This window comes from Euprymna scolopes, chromosome 20, assembly GCF_053919585.1.
Source record: "Euprymna scolopes isolate OS-2025 chromosome 20, ASM5391958v1, whole genome shotgun sequence".
Taxonomy (NCBI): Eukaryota; Metazoa; Mollusca; class Cephalopoda; order Sepiida; family Sepiolidae; genus Euprymna; species Euprymna scolopes.
This window is the reverse complement of record NC_136501.1, coordinates 1,222,442-1,244,490: the sequence shown is the minus strand read 5'-3', so window position 1 is coordinate 1,244,490 and position 22,049 is coordinate 1,222,442. Positions and strand designations below refer to the sequence as shown.

General features: G+C 33.9%; 1 protein-coding gene across 5 annotated transcripts in view; it reads left to right on the top strand.

Annotated features, from left to right (window-relative positions):
• The window catches only part of LOC145241281 (uncharacterized), a 292,029-nt gene that overhangs the window by 35,935 nt on the left and 234,045 nt on the right, over positions 1 to 22,049 (top strand). For all 5 annotated transcript variants that reach the window (XM_080104025.1, XM_080104023.1, XM_080104024.1 and 2 more), the window contains exons 4-5: positions 7,169 to 7,293; positions 21,355 to 21,627. In XM_080104025.1, the coding sequence (XP_079960151.1) occupies positions 7,169 to 7,293; positions 21,355 to 21,627 (398 nt within the window). The remainder of the gene's footprint in view (positions 1 to 7,168; positions 7,294 to 21,354; positions 21,628 to 22,049) is intronic.

Sequence of the window (22,049 nt, the reverse complement as noted above, 5' to 3'; positions counted from 1 at the left end):
AAATAGCAGAGGGAGAAAAAAAGAAAAAGCTTTTCTAACTGAAATTAGTATTTAAAAATTGAATTCACGGTTAAACGAGGAATTGTCTTTCACATATTTGGATGTTTTATGTTTCTGTTTTTGTGTACATTTTTCTGACTAAAATCAACATCGGCAGAGGAGTTTAAAAAAAAACAAAAAACAAAAAACGAACAAAGTAAGCTTTTCTAACTGAAATTTTTATTATTATTATTATTATTATTATTATTATTATTATTATTATTATTATTGTTATTATTATTGTTATTATTATTATTATTCAACTTATTATTATTATTATTATTCAACTTATTATTATTATTATTATTATTTTTGTTATTATTATTATTATTATTATTATTCAACTTATTATTATTATTATTATTATTATTATTATTATTATTATTATTATTATTCAACTTATTATTATTATTATTTTTGTTATTATTATTATTATTATTATTGTTATTATTATTATTATTATTATTCAACTTATTATTATTATTATTATTATTATTATTATTTTTGTTATTATCATTATCATCATTATCATTATTATTGTTATTATTATTTAAAAAAAAAATGTACTTTATTGGTTATTTCTATTACCACTAATATTATTACTAGTAGTGGTGGTGGTTGTTGTAATGGTGGTATATTTTTATCATTTTTTATTATTACTCTAGCTGTAATTGTAGGTGTTGTTTTTTGTTGTCATTGCTATTGTTGTTTTTGCTGTTAATATTATTGTTACCGATATTAGTGTTGCTATTAGCATTGTAGATTTTATTTCTATTGTTGTTGGTGGTGGTAATGGGAATAGTGGTGGTGATGGAGGAAAAAGGTCGGGAGGGGATCTTCGACCTTGTTGGGGAACCCTCCTAGAGATGATGTCTCGATAAAACTATCGGTGGTGGTGTAACCTTCAATTCACTAACCCCATTTATGGGAGAATGTCAAATCAAAATATTGAAAATAACGACGTGGATGAGGCTAGAACATCTTGTGATAGTCTCAAGTCAGATAGGTGTCCCACTGGTCAACAGGGTGGGTCCTGTCGTCATCATACAACTGTTCGAAATTCTGAGGATGCGGCTGGATATAGGGGAAGTGAGAATGGTCAGAGAGGGTACCAAGACACGAAGGGAGTTGGAACAGGAAATGTAAAAAAAACATGGACGGATGAGGAAAGATGAGTATTGTGGGAATGCTTTGTAAGAAGTGGAAGTTGTAAATCTGGTGGATATATCCGAAAAATGAAGGAAGAATGGGAATCGAGAGAAGTGGGGCCTAGAAGTGTCGCGAGTTTGGTATCCCAGTTAAAGCAAATTAAAAATAACAACCTACTTTCAGTGATTGCAAGAGAAGAGATTGAATGGATGGTTAGGAATGAAATGAACAACGAAAGTAAAATTGATGAAACTAGCTCTGATGAAAGAACTGAGAGAGTGGAAGTGCAGAAGGGAAATGTAAACGATGATGAGAGGCGGACAACTGAGGAGGTATGGAATCCTATGGTTAGGGGAAGTAATGAAAAAGAGTTTGAAGGATCTAAGGCAGATGAGATCATTGACTCTGAGACAATGAAGCCAGTGAAAGGAGCAGATGTATGGAGAAGTGGTGATGAAGTTCAAACTTTGACTTCTGTAGAAAAAGAAGTTCTTCAGAAGTTAAGAGAGGTTCTTCTTAGAGATGATATCATAGAGATTCCAAGTATGAAGAGTAGTGATAGGCAGAAGGTGAAAAACGAGGTAAAAATAATTCAAGGAGTAATTCACAACATCATAAGAAAGAACATACCGATTACGGAACTTAACAGGCTTCTATATGCAGCGTCATACGTTATTGCAAATCATCTTGGCTTATTATAGAAGAAAAAGGGAAAAATGAAGGATAGAAGGCCACACTGGCAGAGGCGGCTTGAAGAAAGTATTAAATTAAACGGTGGCGGAAAGACATTGGTAGAATCGAAGTAATAAGAAAAGGAGTTAAACTAGGACAGAAAGCTAAGGACGAGCTTGAAAGGAGGTATGGATTGCTGGAAAAGGGAACGATGAACATTCTAAAAATGTTGAAAGAGAAGGTTCACACTGGTGGTATAAAAATTAGGAACTTTGTTGGAAAAAGTGTTGCATTTCAGCAGAACAACCTTTTCCGGAACAATCAGTCTCAGCTGTATAAAGAATTAAATGGTAGTAAACAGGCGGGAAATAACAACACTCCAAATGCAAAAGATGCAAGGAAGTTCTGGAGTGGGATTTGGTCTGTCGAAGGGCGATATAATGAGAAGGCTAGCTGGTTGGGAGAGGTCAGAGAAAGGCTATCAGAAATGCAACAGATAAAGAACGTTGAGATAACCATCGATGACGTTAAAGCTGGCATACGAAGGATGACAAACTGGAAGGCACCTGGTCCAGATGGAGTGATGGGCTTCTGGTTTAAACAGTTTCCATGCCTTTATCCACCTATAGCTGCTGCTCTGCAAAGGGTTGTAGAGTCGGGAAATGTCCCTGATTGGCTTGCGAAGGGAAGAACAACACTGATTAGGAAAGATCCTGCAAAAGGAACAGATGCCAATAATTATAGACCAATTACATGTCTGCCATTGATGTGGAAACTGTTGACTGGAATATTTGCGGAGAAAATTTATGAACATCTAGAGAGTAATGGTGTTTTGGTGTTTTTCCTGATGAACAAAAGGGGTGCCGGAAAGGCTCGAGAGGTACTAAAGAGCAACTACTAATTGATAAAGCAATAATGCAGGATGCGAAGAAGAAGAAGAAGAAGAAGAAGAGAAATCTGAGCGTAGCATGGATCGATTACAGAAAGGCTTATGACATGGTTCCTCATTCATGGATACGTGAAATACTATTGATGATGAAGGTGTCTGACAATGTGGTAGGGCTTTTGGAGACAAGTATGGCTCAATGGAAAAGGTGCTGACAGCAAACAGAGAGGAGATGGGGCAGGTTGGCATTAAACGTGGGATATTTCAAGGAGATTCGTTATCGCCACTTCTTTTTGTAATGATAATGATGCCACTGAGCATCCTCTTGAAGAGAGAAAAACTGGGGTATAACTTTGGATCTGGTGACAGACGCCTCAACCATCTACTGTTTATGGATGATTTGAAAATATTCGGTAGAAATGAAAAGGAAATGGAGAGACTGGTAGAACTTGTGGGGACATACTCAGAAGACATTGGGATGGAGTTTGGGATTAGTAAATGTGCGGTGCTGGTGATGAAAAGAGGAGTAAAGTTTCATTCGAATGGAATAGTGCTGCCAAATGGAGAAATCATGAAGGAAATAGAAGATACAGGATATAAGTATTTAGGAGTGCTGGAGGGTGTAGGCATCATGAACAGAGAAATGAAAGAAAAAGTCAGGAAGGAGTATCTTAGAAGAGTGAAACTAATTGCAAAGTCGAAACTGTATGGAGAAAATCTAATGAAAGCAGTAAATGCATGGGCAGTCAGTGTTTTGAGATATTTTAGAAGGGTCTGGCAAGGATTTGCTTGCCATGGATATCAAAACAAGAAAAGTTTTAGCAATGTTTGGTATATTTCACATTCAAAGTAGCGTAGCAAGGCTGTATCAAAAGAGGAAAGATGGTGGGAGAGGATTGAAAAGTGTAAAAGATTGTGTTAGAACTGAGGAGATGTCGTTGAAGGAGCATGTAGTTAGAAGTAGGGAGTGGATGCTTAAGGTTGTGGCCAATGAAGTGGAGTATGTGAGACCAAGGCTGATTATGTGAAACGTATATAGAGAGAAAGGGCAGAGGAACTGGCTAGGAAGAAAATGCATGGAAGGTTCTTCCAGGATATAGCAGAAGTGGCTGATGAAAGATAATGGCAATGGCTTAGAGCTAGGTATCTGGCTAAGAGTACTGAAACTTTTGTTTGTGCAGCACAAGAGCAGACATTAGGAACACGATTGTTCAAAAAAGTGGTTCTAGGAGAGGAAATTGCTGCAAAATGCCGGATTTGTGGTAAGACCTCAAAATCAATTGCGCACCTTGCAGCAGGGTGTAGTGGACTGGCCCAGAGAGAGTACCACAAAAGACACGATCGCATGGGATATTGGGAGGTGTGTAAGAGGGTTGGGGTGAAGTGTGCTGGAAAATGGTTTGAGGAGGTGCTTCATGAAGTGAGAAAAAGTGAGGATGGCAAGGTAGAGGTATGGTGGGACAAAAGTGTCATAACGACCAAGCGATTGGAACATAATCGCCCGTATTTTGTCGTCATTGACAAGGTCTCAAAAAACTGGCAGATTGTAGACTTCTCAGTACCCTGGGACAGGAATGTGAGAGAGAAGGAGAATGAGGAGTGGAGCAATTATGCTCTATTGGCCTTGGAGATAAGGCGTATACACGGGGTTAAAACACAAATAATCAGTGGCGGCTCGTGCATGGAACTGTGGGACTGCAGCACCCCCAAGTTATTTCTACACACTATTAATGATAAAATTAAAAATAATACGTTTGTTTGTTTATTATTATTATTTATTTATTTATTTTTTTTCTATGTGTACATTATAAAATCATTAACTTTAATGTCGGTATCTCCAAATTCATATAATAACAAAAATAAAACTTGCTTGGAGCTGTTAAATTCACAGTTACACTTTCTTAATGAAATTCTCTTGTACGCATGCGCGGATTAGACGCTTTAGGCAGCCGATGAAAGCTGCTGGAAGAACTGTCGCTCGGCGCAGTTCCGTGTCGTGAAATTCATTGTTTGCTTAGAGTGTGCGCCTGTATAAATATGATAACATTGTTATTGAAAAAAAAAAAAGAAAGGAGGTTTACTTATATTTTTTAAAATTATTATTAAAATCTGCACATAACGTGTTCTTGTACATAAAATATTGTGCTATTTTTTTTAAATACGCACACTTTTAGCGTTGGGATTTAAGTCGGTAGCAGACGGAAATATATAATATGCAGAAACTGTTTATTTTTATTTATTAAAAGTATTCGGGAATTTAGCAGTGAAGCTAACATGCGGCCAAGAGTAAAAACCAAATATACAATAAATAAATTTTACCATAAAAATAAAGTTACTTTTCCATCTACCTGCCTTTTTGTTTGTTTCTTTAAATTAGTTTTAAATGCTATTTATTTTGCAACAACTAAACTTTACAAAAACAACTGTTTACATTTTTTCCTAGAAGTAAAAAAGCGAAGAAACATTTTATGTTGAAAATATATTTTAGTTAGAAATCTTTTTAGCGTGTATGTTTTAGATATAAAAAAATTAGCATTTATTTGCCTCCGACAAGGACAATGTTAGAAGTTTTACACTTTGAAAAATGGATTTTTTACTCAAGATTTTTTAATTAAAATGTGTTTGTAAGTAAAAAAACAAAAAAAACACAGTTTTTTTTTTAATAATTATGCATTTTTAAACTTTACATTGAATTTGTTAGTAGATGGGTCAGATAATACGCATTAAAAAAAAGTAATTAGAAATCCTTCTGGACTGAGACAATTTTAATTTTTTGTTTTTTTGGGAAGAAAGCTACATTAAAATTCGATGTTTTATAATGCTTATATATGACATCCTATTTTCTTATAATAACTATCCACTTTATGTCGATCTTTACCGGCATGGGAAGGTCAGTAAATAGCCAAATTTGTTCTTTTCATATAAAAAGCAAGTTGTTAAAAGATTTGTAAATAAAATTTTGTATCTTTAAATATTTTTGTTTGTTTGCTCACTATATAAAAATGTAAACTTTTTTATTTTGCATTTTATTTACAAATACGTTTTGTTATAAATACATCTTTAAAAATAATTTTTGTAAATAAAACTGTTATTAAATAAAACGCTATTTTCAAATAGTAAACTCCTAAATTAACACTCGTAGGGAGGCAGATAAATTTCAAAGTTTTTCTTTTTTGTTTTTATAAAAAATAAGTTATTTTTAAAAATGTTTTTCGTTTGTTTGCAAAAAAAAAAAAAAAAAAACGCAAAATTTTATTTAATCTGAAAAGTTTAGAAGGAATAAATATATATATTATTTTATTCTGTAAAGTGTACATAATTTAAAAAAATCTTTTTAATAAAAAAGTTTTTGCGTATTATCCATTTCTGATTGATTATTTGTCTTTGTTATATATTTGAATATTTATTTGAATGTTTGTTTATTATTTGATTAAATATTTATTTATATATTCGAATTCCTTTACACGATATTAAAAAAATACATAAAATTTTTGAAGCAGCACCCCCACTAATCTCAGGCACGAGCCGCTACTGCAAATAATCCCGGTCGTAGTTGGTACACTAGGAGTAGTATCAAGTCGTCTGGAAGGACAATTGAAAAACTACAAATCCCCAATGTTTTAGGCGGCCTTCAAACCTCTGCAATTATAGGTACCACCAACAACCTTAGGAAAACCCTTGATCTTTGAAGCTCCTGGTTTGAAGCCGGGATTAAGGGAAATCCTCTGGAAATTAATCCTATCCCTTTCCAGAGAGACGTTCATAAGCGAAATCAGAATTATTATTATTATTATTGATGATGTGGGCCAATGGTTGGGACTACAGAAGGAAAACATTGAACACGGATTAGGTGTAAGGAAGATATATTAACCAAAAAGGTTGCAAGGATGGGATAAAGGGTAAGTGGAGCTTACTATCAGGTGGTGTCCATTATGGGTTATCGCACATGCTGCATACTACTAGTACTCCTGCTGATTCTACGGTATTATGATACTGCTTATTGAGAGTGTTATTTCACATGGTAATATAGTACTAGAAGAGTCCATGATGTAGGTAAGTTCTGATCTTACAACAATTATTATTATTATTATTATTATTATTATTATTATTATTATTGTTGTTGTTGTTGTGGTAGTAGTAGTATTAGTAGTAGTAGTAACTACACATTGGATTTAGTTTGCACTGTTGAAGATGATAAGTGCCAGTGAGTCTACATTATTGAAGATGATGGATGAGTATGTGTGAGTGCAAGTGATTCAGTGCAAAAATGCCGAGTTCAAATGAGTGTGCATTGTTCAACGGGATGAGTGCACTGAATGTGTTTCTATTAAAAATTTCAGAATAAATGATTGCTTTGCATCTGAATTACTTGAGTTGATTTTTTAATATTCGTTTTAAAGCACATTCTCTTTTCTTAAGCAGGATCAAAAATGGGTGTGCGATACATTACGGAAGATCTGATCAAGAAAACAGCGAAACAAGAAAATATGACTTTAATCACATCATTAACACTTACACTTTCCAATGACATCGGAAAAAAAATTAAGGTAACTTTTTTTTTCAATAAATGTTCTTTAATATTTTGTTATTTTTGTTAAAATGTAACAGAGCATGTGAAAATATTAGCAGGAGCTGAAGGAAAATAACGAAAATATTAGCAGCAGCAGCCGTTAAAGCATGTATGCAAATTAGCACGTGTGCATGAGCTTGCATCACAAGAAAAGGAGAAAATTACAACATGTGGTCGACAGAGAAGCAAAATGCACGCAGGACGAGATGGATGTGTGAAAGTCAAGGGCGAGAAAACACTGGCTGGCCTCTGTATGATCCTGTGGTGACAAGAAACTTTTAAGCTGGTGTCGAGACAGCAGGGTTTTGTTAATCTCATGGCAGACGAAATGAACAGTTGAAAACAAAACAAAACAGAAAAAAAGCCGAATCAGATTTTTTTTATTTGTTCCTTTGCAATGAAGTCTCAGACAACGTGTGGGTCCGAGTGTTACAAAAATAAAACTGTTTCTGTTGGAATTGCGAGATAATCTCTGCATGGACTCAATTACAAAATGGAGCGCTACTACCACATCTGTGGAAGTATCACTCAATGCACTCTTTCTTGTCTTAGCAAAGTACAAAAATCGACTTCGAAATCTAGTGGGATGTAACCTTTTCTGTGTCTTACAACCCTTTTCTCACAGAACAAACGTTGCTAGTCTCTTTCTACTCTTGTTATTTTTATTATAGAAATTGCTGGACTGAGCTCCAATCCCTGGTTACTCTTTGTTGTAAGACATTCACAGTAAGAACTCGTTTTTCTACCACAACAAAAAATAATTTCCTTTTTTTTTTCTTCACATTGCTAGTGTAAGGCTGAATGCAGTTTCCCCCCCCCCCAAGAACTTTCCGTTTGTGGAGATTTTTTTTTATTGCTTTCTTTTTATAAATAAATAGAGAGTATTTTTTTTATTCCCCATGAATGGTGCAAAGGGAAAGGAGATAAGGCAGAAGTAGATGGGACAGGGAAAACAAAAAAGGGTAGACTGATAATATCTACACAAGTTTGGTGATCATTTACGACTGCTACTGGGATGTCACGTGCATAATATCAATATACAAATTCCTTGTTTCTTCTTGTGACCGATTGCAGAAACACAAGTCTTATTTCAGATAGAGGCTTAATTCATATGAGAATTTCGAATTTTGATGCTTCCGTTCAATCTCAAAAGGCAAAGTATACTGCCTGTAGGGGCAGCTGTGTGTGTAATTGTGTGGCAAGGGTTGCACAATCTCCAACCATAATCTGAATCGGCACTGCTTGAGTCCAGTGGCAAGGAGAAGTCCAGGATGACTGGAAACAATGCCGAGATAAGCGGAGAGCACATACTGGAAGTTCCAAATGGTCACCCATCTGATACTGGCCAGACTCATCGTTGCTTAATTAAGTGATCTGACAGGAACTGGTGTGTTAAACGTGATTATGCCATATGAATTTAGAATCACACATATAATACATTAGTGATGGGACGATTCCAAAATTTATCCCAGTTCCGATGCAATTACAGATTCTGATTTTAAATTGCGATTTCAATGTTACATGATAAGGGCTGTCCCCTTTTCATGTAAGTATAAAAAAAGAGAGATTTAGTTAAAATGAAAATGAAATAGAATAGACGAAATTCGAACCTCGTAATTTAGGTTTAGAAATAGATTACGAGAGAGAATTAGCAAATGGAATGTAAAACAAACCATTGTTAAGCTTAGAGATAAAATAGCTTTAAGAAAAGAATGTGCATTTTCAATTCTGTTATGAAAATTCAATTGAAGAATGTAACTATAAGATAATTTAATAAACATGTTTTTAACATATTGGAAATATAGGTTACTGGGAATATAGGTTAAAATTCCTTTTGTAAACAAAGGAAAAAGTTTTGGACACGCATTTCCAGAACACGTGAAAGAAGACACATGTTTTAACATGTGTATGACGTCATGGAAAATGGGAAGTTCTCGATATAGTTAGAAACTTTAGAGTTAAGCAGGGAGAGTCTGAGAGAGAGTCTGAGGACAACAGACGACGACAGTCAAGACATGGGATTCGAACGTCTAGAAGCGAGACGGTCACCTTTGAAACTTAGAATGTGAAACTTGAATTCTTGACTATGAAAACCACGACCGGTCGGGAGAAGAAATAAACCCATCATGTGTTTTTATAAACGTCGTCTTTGTGTTGTAATTCTACCAAAAGGTAAAGTGAAAATTGTCATTATATGTCTTCTACATCATGTGTTTTAAAATGTCTTTACATACACAATGTGAACACTAAGACTGTCTCAACTCTACATCTCATATCTACACTTCTAAGTACGAACATTTTATATATATGAATCTCTTCATAACAATAACAACAACAACATCCCTCTTAATAAGACTCTCTAAGACTCTAAGACTCACTTTTAACAAAGAACAATAACAATGAATAATAACAACAAAAACAATAATAATGAAAAACCATTATATAACATCAATGCAATTACCATTCTTTAAAATCACTGATGTTTTTCTTTAGATTACCATAAAAACGTATGTGATATAAGGTATACATTTTTGTGAACATAAAAATGCATTGTGTGAGTGATCTATAGAGTTGAATTTTGTTTGTAGCTAAAAATCAATACATATTAACTGTTTTACCTTTAGTAGCTGAATGGAAAATTAAGATTTAAACAAAAACAAACCAAATAATAAACAATTTCAAGAATCGTTTTTTCCAATAACTTAAAAGTTCCGATTTTTTCGATTCCCAGTTTCGATTTTGATTAATCGTCCCAACACTTATATATATATATATATATATATATATATATATATATATATATATATATATATATGAGAGAGAGAGAGATTTAGGCAGTATTTTTTCCTTAAGCATATTTCATTAATGAAATATATATGTGTATGTGTGTGTTATATTGTATATCTCTTCAGATTTACATATAGCAAATGTTAATCGCAGTACGAACAAAATACAGAATTAGCAGGAGCAGTGATAGTAACAGCAATGGCAGCGCTGAAAACGAACCCTGTTCATTGACATAAACCAATCGGACTGTTTTTTAGGTGTCCATGTTATCAGTATAATTCGCAACTCATTTTGGCAAGAAAAATACCAGAAAGGACGATTCGGCTTAAAAACAATCAAGTCTGAAGTGTGAATATCACAGGTTCGGGATCTCCCATGACGTATATTGGCAAAAATAATTAATTCAGAGGACACTGTGGGAGAAGGATTTTTACTCAAATATATCTACAAATTTATCAGCATTAATCTGAAACGAACAAGTGAACATACCAAACAGATAACCCTAACCACGAATTAAGACACAGAAACTGAGATACAAAACAACTCCCTACCACGCAAGGCTCTTGTCCAAGTGCAAAGTATAAATTCTACTGGGTACCGACAACAGCAGCAGTGTGTGTCCAAGCCTCAAGGAGTGCAGTTGTCATCATCAATATCTCCACAATAATCAACAGCAGCAACACCATCGCCACCGTCACCAGCTTTCAACAATCAGCAGCATAGCCACTGCCATCATCACCATCTTCTCAACAGTTAAACAGCAAAGCCACTGCTGTCATCGCCAACAATCAACAATATGATCAATAGCTTTAGGACCAAGAACTACTATCTATTAAACCATCTATCTCCCTTGACTTCGCAGACAGTGCTAGATTCTGACAATTAACAAAGGACAACCGCACTAACCCATCCAAAATAAGTTTTAATTTAAACTTCTTGCTTCTATACGCTCATTTATTTCCAATAACTCATCCCAGGGGTTGAGATACAGCAACTGGTACTAGTGTAATATATATATATTAGTATTAGGATGATTAATTGGAATTGGAATTGGGAATCAGAAAAATCAGAACTTTTTGAGGTATCGAAATCAGTATCAGAATCTGTTTTTTGCTTGATTTTGTTTAAAACAAAACCTTCAACTTATTGATTTTAAACTACCGGTAAATTTAAAATCTATAGATCGCCCATACAAGTGTGTTTTTTTACGTTTGAGAAAATATATGCACGTTTAATGTGTGTTTTTACTGTAATAGGGGAAAAACAACAATTTTATAATTAAATATTTAGAAATTTATAAAGAATCGGAATCTGTAATTGTATCGGAATTGGAAATTTAGTACAAAATCAGTAATTGTATCAGAATTAGGAAAGATATTGGAATCGTTCCATTGCTGATATATATATATATATATATATATATATATATATATATATATATATATATATAATTATTTTTTTACTATAATAATTAAGTACCTACAGACTCTAGTGTTTCATCCTTTCGGGAATCTTCAGTGCAGGGTGTCACGATTAACACCAGTCGAACGATTTGAACTCGGCAACACGAGACATCTCTGGCTCGATTAGCAAAGACTGTATACATTCGGCTACCATTAACTGCGTGAAATAACGTTGAATTTAAACATTTTAATTTTAAATGTTCTTTACGTCAGTCAGACAGTGATCTAATCGTTATACGATGATCTGTGCATAAGAGCTAAACTTTTAATGGATAACCTACCGAAATTTTCAAACCACGCGCGACCACATGTATTTATCCAGCTACAGACAAATCCACAGTTAACATCATGTGGACTCAACTCAATTTCCCCCATTCAACACAATGGCAAAGAACATTCGTTTATTTTATAAAGGTAAAAAAAAAAGATTGCGCTGCAGCTATTTGGCTTTAAAGAGTTCAATGTAACACGTATCTTATTTAATTTTCAAATTTCACTCAACGCCTTTTAATGGATAACCTACCCAAATATATATATATATATATATATATATATATATATATATATATATATATATATATATATATATATATTTCTGTGGAAGTATTCTTTGTTCACTTATATTTCCTTTTTAAGAAGCTCAATATAATTACAAAGCATATAATGAATGAATGACAAAAGTCTTTATTCCAAATTTCATGATGTTGACCATCTTGGAATTTATTCTTTTAATTCAGTTGACAGAACTCTTGACAGTATTTGTTTCATAGCACAAAATCAATCACTTAATTATTATATCAATCAGTGACTCCATTTTGTCCTTAACTCATCAGAAGAAATAGCAACAATCAATCCACCAAAAGGAAATAAAATGCGTTTGGACATGATTAAAAAATCTGAAAATTGGAAGAGAAGCTGCAAAATACCTTATAGTTTGCTTACATTACGCCATTTTGATATATATATATATATATATATATATATATATATATATATATAGAGAGAGAGAGAGAGAGAGAGAGAGAGAGAAAGAGAGAGAGAGAGACTAGAATCGCTTCATGACTTACCTTTCCTTAACTGTACTAGGGTTTGGGACTAGCTATCGCATCATGCGTCCGATAGCCGTCAATTTAGCTGGAGAATTCATGTTATTACTGACGAAAATAACATACTTTCTGGATCCTTCCATCTACCGAGGTCATACTTTGACTTCACACCTGTCAATCATGTAGCAAGTCTGTCATTCTGGCACCTTTTAACCAATCTGTTATTTTTCAATTTTCAATCAAAGACTTCGATTCTCATTATGTAACACTGTCAGTAGCAGAGGCAGTTTGTGCTGTGCTCATTGTGGCAGCGACTTATGATCTGAAAAGGATTGGGATTAATATACTACTAGCCTGGGTGCCTGGCGTTGCCCGGGTGTTTGGAGGTGTGTGTTGAGCAAAAAAAAAAAGTGGTAGTAGGCAGACAGGCAGGCTCGAATCCGTACCACGAAGGAGGAAAAGAATGTGAAAAAAAAAAAAAAAAAAAAAAAAAAAACGTGATGTCTTTGCCGGTGCGGTCATTGCTAAAAAATTACAACCAGAACTTGCCCCCATACTTACTAAACTGTTTAAGCGTTGCCTTAAGGAGAAGTGCTTTCCAACACCCTGGAAGACCTCATCAGTATGCCCTGTATTTAAGAATTCAGGTGATAAGTCATCCCCCTCTCAGTACAGATCAATAAGTCTCCTGTGTGTCATGAGTAAGTTGCTGGAATCCACAATAAATAGAGAAGTAGTCAACCACCTCAACAGAAATAACCTTCTTAGCGACACGCAATATGGTTTCCGTTCTGCTAGATCTACAGCAAATGTGCTAACGGTTATATCCCACAGGATTAGCGAATCTCTCGAAAAAGGCTTCATTTCTAGGGCAATTGCTCTCGACATATCAAAGGCCTTTGATAAGGTTTGGCATAAAGGCCTACTTTACAAGATTTCCAGCTACGGTATAACTGGAAATGTTTTCTCGATCATTAAATCATTTCTCTCAGATAGGCTCATAAGAGTAGTGGTTGATGAGCAGAAATCAGAGGCCCACACTATTAATGCTGGAGTCACTCAAGGGTCCATACTGGGTCCAACTCTCTTCCTGATCTACATCAATGATCTCCCAAAACACATACTAAAATCTTTCGTTGAAATCTATGCTGATGACACGACCATCTATGGCAACACATCAAAGGCCATAAATGATGATGTTCTCTCTGATTCTCTCTCCTCTGATCTTGAGCATGTGGTGCAGTGGGGAAAGAGGTGGCTTGTTACCTTTAATGAATATAAGACCAAGCTCCTATCTCTACACCATAAACGCTCTGATGCCCATCTGGCATCAATTGAAATGAATGGCTCTCGTTTAGGGGAGGCCCCATGTTTTGATAAGCTTCTGGGTTTGACCTTTACTCCTGATCTTAAATGGAACACCTACATCAAGTCTGTGGCCAAGGTCGCTGGGAAAATGGTGGGATCCTTCTACCGCTCCAGAAGATATCTCACCAATGATGCAATTCTCTATCTATATAAGAGCCAAGTACGTCCAAAGATGGAGTACTGCTGCCACATCTGGGCGGGAGCTGCTAAAAACAGCCTATCCTGCCTTGACAGAGTACAAAATAGACTTCGTGGCTTGGTGGGGGATGCCCTTTTCTCTACCCTGCAACCTCTTTCCCACAGAAGAGACGTAGTGAGTCTGTCGTTGTTCTATCGTTATTTCCATGGCAAGTGCTCGTCTGAGCTCCATTCTCTGGTCTCCCCTCGCCAATCTTTTTCAAAAAACATCCGACTAGCTGAAACCACCGTCAATAATTGTCCCCACTCCTTACCTGTGCCTAAATCAAAACGTAGATTCCATGAACAAAGCTTCTTTCTTAGAACTGCACGCCTGTGGAACGCTATTCCGCTTGCCTGTTTCCCTCCCGACTTCAACCTGGATCTCTTCAAGTCCAACACAAACAAATTCTTGATGAACCGCCCCTCTAAATAATGACACCTTACCAATTCTCCAATACTATTGCTACACTATCCCTTTGATTACTGTACACACAATAACCCTTATCCCTGAGTGGCTATTGGGCCTTGATAAGTGGTGACCTCCATGTAAAAAAAAAAAAACAAAAAACAAAAAACGGAAGTGACGAGGGTTTAAATTAAGGCTAATCAATTAAAAAGAAGGGATGACTTTCGAAAATATCGGCAAAAAAAAGCGACCCATCCTTGTAGAAAAGTGGCCAGTTGAGGATGAAGGAATTCATGTTTTTAGCCAATTTTTCGATATTTGTCGTCCAAAGGGACGAGCTACAAAACGATATCAATCTCGTGAAAATCCGTCGCCCCTGTCGAATGTTTTAGGCAAACATGCATGATGATTGCAACGTCTTGTCAGACGAGTGCCACTCCCTCAGACACTGAAAGTTCATGAGCCCGAAAAATGACATATAGTCCTGCCAGCGAATTCACATGCTCAAGCAGACATGACACTAAAGACGGTCATTGTTATACATACATATATATACACGCACACACACATACATATGTACACATATCACACACATATATACATGCGTACATACACAATACACAATATGCACACATACATATACATACACACACACACATGCAAACATAAACAAGACGGTCATTGGTATACATACATATAAATATATACATGCATACATACATGTCTATAAGCATACGCTCATATATACCCATATACATACACAATGCATAATATACAATGCATAATACATAAACATACATATGCATACCCACATTCATACACACACATATACATACATATACATCCACATATACAAATACATACACACACGCACATAAATATACATACACTTATCTACATACACATACACACATACATGCACACATACATATACATACACACCTGCATACATACACACAAACATTTATAAATGTATATATGTACACACACAAACATATATACACATAGACACATATACATACATATACACATAGATATAAATACATATAAACTCACATGTACATATATAAATATACACACACATACATATATAAATATACATACACATACATATATAAATATACATACATAGATACATATAATGATGGCAGATTAATTGTTACATGCATCCAGCATTACAGACGTACACACATCACAGCTTTTTTATGGCCACAGGACCTTTTTCTTTTTTTTTTATAATAGACAAATGCCTGAGGGAGTATCTATACAAAGATGATGTTACAGAGTTTTAGCTTTGTACGACAGCTAAATCTCTCTCTCGGTTCAAAATGTTGACATCCAGCAACAAGCAAGAGCAAGATAGCCAGCAACAAGTCAAACTGCAGACCAGCTTAATGCGGGTACTGGTCTCTCACTTTGTTTTTTTTTTTAAATAAAAAGTTTGGTTGAGACAAACACTTTTGGAATAGTAACTGACGATGATATAAACAAATTCACACATTTTTTCACAAATAAACTCAGCGACGGATAGTCAAAATGTAAACAGTCCAACCGACATATATATATATATATACACACACACATACATACATACATACATACATACATACATACATACATACATACATACATACATAAATACATACACACATACATACATACAGTAGAACCCCAGAATGTAGTGGCTCCAGCATACAGTTTTTTCAAGTTATAATGTGGAATATGTTTTTCCGGACCCTGGTTACAGTATTTGCCCCACCTTATAGTGTTATTTATAATGTTATTTGATTATATACATGGGTATTATATATTGGACTGTATTTTGTTACTAATTTTTAATGCCGTATCCAGGGGCTTCTATTGTATATTTATATTATTATAGTGATGGGACGAATCCAAAATTTTTCCCAATTCCAATACAATTAGCAATTTTGTTCTCAAGTACAGATTACAATTCCTTAAAAATTTCTAAATATTAATTTAAAAATTTAATAGTTTTTAAAACTGTTCCCATGACTAAAACCTCCACGTAATGTCCTCATATTTTTTTGCAAAATATAAAAAACACACTTGGGAGTGAAGAGGGGTGGATATTACAAAAGTAGATCTTTCTAAAAAAAAATTTTTCGCAAATGTTTTCCTTTGATTAAAATTTTTAAATCAAGATTTGTTTTTTCTTTTAAAACAATACCAATTCACATTTATTCGTCGTGAATTTTATTCGAAACTTTTATAAACAAAGAGAATCAACGAAAGCAGTGTAGGAACAGAATTGTTAGCAAAGCCTGTCTCATGTCAAAAATGAGTTTCTACATAAAAATGTTACTGTTTAGAAAGCTGTTCTTAACATGGCGAGAGAGAGGGGATTTAACTATTCTCTGCCTTCCATCTACGACAAAATGTTTTTTTCTCAATTATAACAGTTTTGTTAGTTATTAGATGGATTTGATTTACTTTAAAAGGAAAAACCAGATAGAGATGATAATAATAATAACTATAAATAATAATAATGGCAAATTTGTAGAATAACACCTTCACTCCCCCAAAAATGAGATTCTATTTTTTTTTTTTTTTTTAGATAATTAGGTCTCAGAAAGAAAAAAAAACAAAAAAACATAAGAATTTTGCATACGAAATCAGTTTCATATATAAATTTAATGTAAAATGATAATCTTTTTCAACTCATTCAAACTTTTTAAAGACATTCATTAAACTTTTTTTATTACTAATCTAATCACTCAAAAGTCGAAAATTAAATAAAATGCTGGCAGACGTTACATTTTTCACACCATAATTGACATTTATTGGGTGTGTTTCTACCAGCATTTTGTTTCATTTTTGATTTTGAGTGATTATCAAGTGTCCTGGGCAGCATTTTTTGCTCTAACAGAGTGGACACTAGGTTTATTTTTTAATTAAAACATGTTTCAAAATAAGCTTAAGCACAAATATAGGTAGAAGAGTAATTTATCTCGCATTTGGTAACATTCATTTGTTGCAGGGTCGTGAAAAAATTGCCACATAAAATAGAGCAATTTTTATCAAATAGGAAAATTGGGCAATTATGGAATAAATATCGATTGAAAATAGATTTTATGACTGTTCTTGAGGAAGTTATAGTTTTAAAAGTAGGAAACTCCCTGCCCCACAAATATACTTTTTATAACAGTTTTGATATAATACAGGAACTTATTGACTGAAAATAGATTTTATGACCGTTCTTGATGGAGATACAGTTTTTAAAAGACTGTTTGCAAAAAAAGAATTATTTAAAAAAAATATTAATTGAAAATATATTTTAGGACCATTCATAGTGTTGAATAGAGATAAGGCTTCTCTCTCCCAATATATTTAAAAAATAAATATTTTTAAATATTTATTTTTTAAAGCAAACAAACTTGATTTTTCTAAGTGTCCATTCTAAAAACAGTTATTCATTATCTTCCAATGATTATAATTTAAAAAAATCATATAATTATATTAATAATAACAATTATATATAATAATAATAATAATAATAATAATAATGATAATAATAATAATAATAAAAATTATATAATTTTATTATTAATATAATCTTATAAGTATATTAATAAAAATTATAATTATAATAAAAATTACATAATTAAATTAAAAATTATATAAATATATTAATAAAAATTATAATTAAATTAATAAAAATGATATAAGTATATTAATTAAAATTATATGCATACATCAAACATGCATGATGATTGCAACGTCTTGTCAGACGAGTGCCACTCCCTCAGACATTTAAAATCCATGAGCCCAAATACCTGAGGGAGTATCTATACAAAGATGATGTTACAGAGTCTTAGCTTTGTACGACAGCTAAGTCTCTCTCTCGGTTCAAAATGTTGAGATCCAACAACAAGCAAGAGCAAGATAACCAGCAACAAATTAAACTGCAGACCAGCTTAATGCGGGTACTGGTCTTCCGCTTTATGGTTTTTTAAATCAGAGATTTGCTTCTCCTAGAAAGGTTGCCTTCACCACGGCTTACGGGAGCCCTCTCCACCCCAATACACATATACACACACACAAATATACACGGTGCTAGTTGGCCGTTGACCCAGAAAAAGAGTTCATTCGCCCTTTGGAAGGTCTTGTTTTTAATCCTCCAGGGAGACTAGCCGCTCTCCTCACCAAACAAGTCTGGTGGGGGAACCAGTTTAGTCGCCGGTGACCCGACCATGAGACAGGTAGTACTGGGTTACATGGTACCAGTAGCATATGACATGACCTGACACATGCATGCATACATACATACATACATACATACATACATACATTTAAACAGACAGGTGAGATTTATATTATAGATTAGTAGCAGTATCATCATCATATTCGGTTTAACGTCCATTTTATATGCATTGAACGACTTTGAGAAATTCACTTCCAAACAAACCCATCACTGACTTTATTAATCCTTTTTCTATATTAGTAGTAGCTACTTTTTTAAAATCCTGTTTTTAGATGCATATATCGCATCTCTATCACCAGTTATGTACTTAGCTTTGTCCTATGTAACCTTGCCCTTAAATTTGCCGTTAACCTTGACATTAGATATGAAAAGAATGAAAGATCAGTTAAGCTGCTGCTGATGGTTTTTGTTTTCTTAAGTTACGAGTACAACTGAATTTCATGGAGCATTATTGACACATTTGGGTCACTGTACCAGCTACTATCCCTTCCCCATCTCTGTGACCTGGTTCAAGAAGGAATTTCTGATCCAATAGATCCTGCACTGTTATGTCACTGCATTGTTGCGTCTCTGTGCTTAGTTTACAAGTACGATGTGCCGTCAATAAGTTTCCAGACTTTTTTTGTACAAGCATTTAAAATTGTAGACTCTTGAAAATTTAGTATGTTATTGCTATACATCTTATTGGATGACTGGTCAATTTTTATGATTTCAGGTTCAAATGAACAGCTACAGCAGGAATTGGGACACACCCTACTAAAGCCTAATTATCACAGCTAGTAAATTTCAAAAATGTAATCTGGACGTTAGGGCAATTTAAAGTAATAATATGCAATAAAATTGTGTTTTAAACTTGGAGAAATGCTACAGAAACGTAATGAATGCTCCAGGCTGCTTTTGGACCATCTTGCATGAATGAAGAGCATCAGTTTTTGAGTGGCATAAGAGATTTAAGGAAGGTATGGAGTGTGAGGGATGATGAGAAGTGTGGAAGGAGTAAGGAAGTCAGAACATCAGCGTTGATTGGCCAAATAAAGAATTTCATGGATAAGGATCGTCTTTTGTCTATAGAGACAATGAATGCACAGTTTTATGTTAGTGTGGTAACTGTATACGCAATCATTTGCAAGGAAGTGAAGATGCGGAAGATTTGCACAAAGTTTGTCTTAAGAGTGCTCAATCCTTATCACAGACTATTTGACCATGATGGGCATGAAGACAGTTCCTCACCCTCTCTATAGTCCAGACCTTGCTTCCTGTGACTTTTGCTTTTTCCCAAAGCTCAAGAAAAACCGTAGAGGCTGTCGTTATGAGATAATTGAAGAGATGCATGTACTAACAATAAAAGTTTTATGTATGTACTAACAATAAAAGTTTCATGTATGTACTAACAATAAAAGTGCCCATAAAAAAGTTTGGAAATTTATTGAAGGCACCTATGTAGAAAGTTCTTGAACTTCCTTACAAGAACTTTCTACATTCATACTCTCTCAACCAACCTCACGCTGTAGAGTTCCCTATCTTATATGTCGGAGGATTCAAGAAAATAGCTTCATTCCTTGGACTGTTTGCCTATGGAATCGCCTGCCTGCTCCCTGTTTGCGGAATATACTAACCTGCAGAAATTTAGATATAACAGGAATAAACATCTTGTTGCCTAATTCCCCACCTTAAATCTTCCCATAAGTCTAACCCCTATCACAGTAGCCCTTCGTGCTTTAGTGGGAATCGGTTTTGTTTGAGGTTGGAATGACCAAAATGATTTTTTTTAAATAAAAAAAAATAATATCTTCATTCAAGTTTTTTTTTTTTTAACAAAAATTGTTAATTTTCTAACTTAATACATCTTTAGTGGTGTTTTGGTCTTGTATTTCTTTTAGGGTCAAATGATCTCGAATTTTTTAAAAGGTTTTACATATTTTATTTAATAAACAACGTTTTTCAACATCAAAAATATTGTGAACTAGCTGGATGCCTGGCATTGCTTGGTCATACAATAAACTCAAACATGATATCTTAATTTATGCAAATTGCGTATGTATGTTTATAGAATCAGTCCTCTGTTGATTATTATATATTGCCAGGAATAATTTGCCCGGTGGACTAATTTGCAAAAAAAAAAAAAAAAAGAAAAAATTAAAAATAATAATAATGATAATGTCGTTCATCAAATTCTGTCTGCGTTTGTTTACAATATCACGTCAGCTGATATTTGGTCTTGCCGATCTTAAAAATAGCCTTTCTTCTCTTATAGATAAAAAAGATAAATTTTTACAGGGGAATATTTTACGTTACACCGGCCAAGGTTACGCCGGTGTAATGTAAAATATTCCCCTGTAAAAATTCTTCTTTTTTTTTCTATTAGAGAAGAAAGATTATTTTTAAGATCAGATGGTTTCGATTTACCCTGCTTATCGGATGAATTTCTGTACACAACATTGCCAAAAATATAAATTATTTTTGTGTGGAATTTGCAAAAGATATGCTTAGCCGTTTCGGAACCTATGAGGAACTCATACACATACACGCAGTATAGTAGAAACTCTTTCTTTTTCTTTTTCAGTATATTGAAAATCTCGAATCTCTAAAACAACTTCAAGTGTTGAACTTAAGTGGCAATTGCATTGAGAAGATAGAAAAATTGGAGAAACTAACGCAATTGCAAGAACTGAATTTATCCTTTAACAACATCCGGAAAGTGGAAGGACTGGAGAGTTTGGTTAACCTGCAAGTGTTGAATCTGACTGGAAACCAGATCAAATACATTCCATCATGGCTGGCTAAAAGACTGAAATCACTTCGAGTATTTAAGATTGCTAAAAACAATCTCGGGTCGGTGAGTAAGACATATCTTCATTTCATATTGTTTTATACTCCTTTTTGAATGAATAAATACAATACATAAATGAATACATATAATACTCCTTGTTGAATGAATAATATAATACTCCTTAATGAATGAATATAGCACTATTTGATGAAGGAATAAGCATAATACTCCTTGCTGGATGAATAAAGTCAGCACAACTTCATAAAAATAAATGTTTTTGGTGCCCTTTTAATGATTCTAATTTAAAATGAATGAAACAAAAGTACGATTATGTCCAAAAAATTCAGTACACAAAGTTAAGACACCGGAAGTAGACTCGGTTTACTTAAATATGGAATGCAAGTCATTAGCATGAAATGAAAAACGAAACCATATGAAACCACTTCTTGTTTTATCATGAAACAAACAAACAAAAAAAAATATTTAGA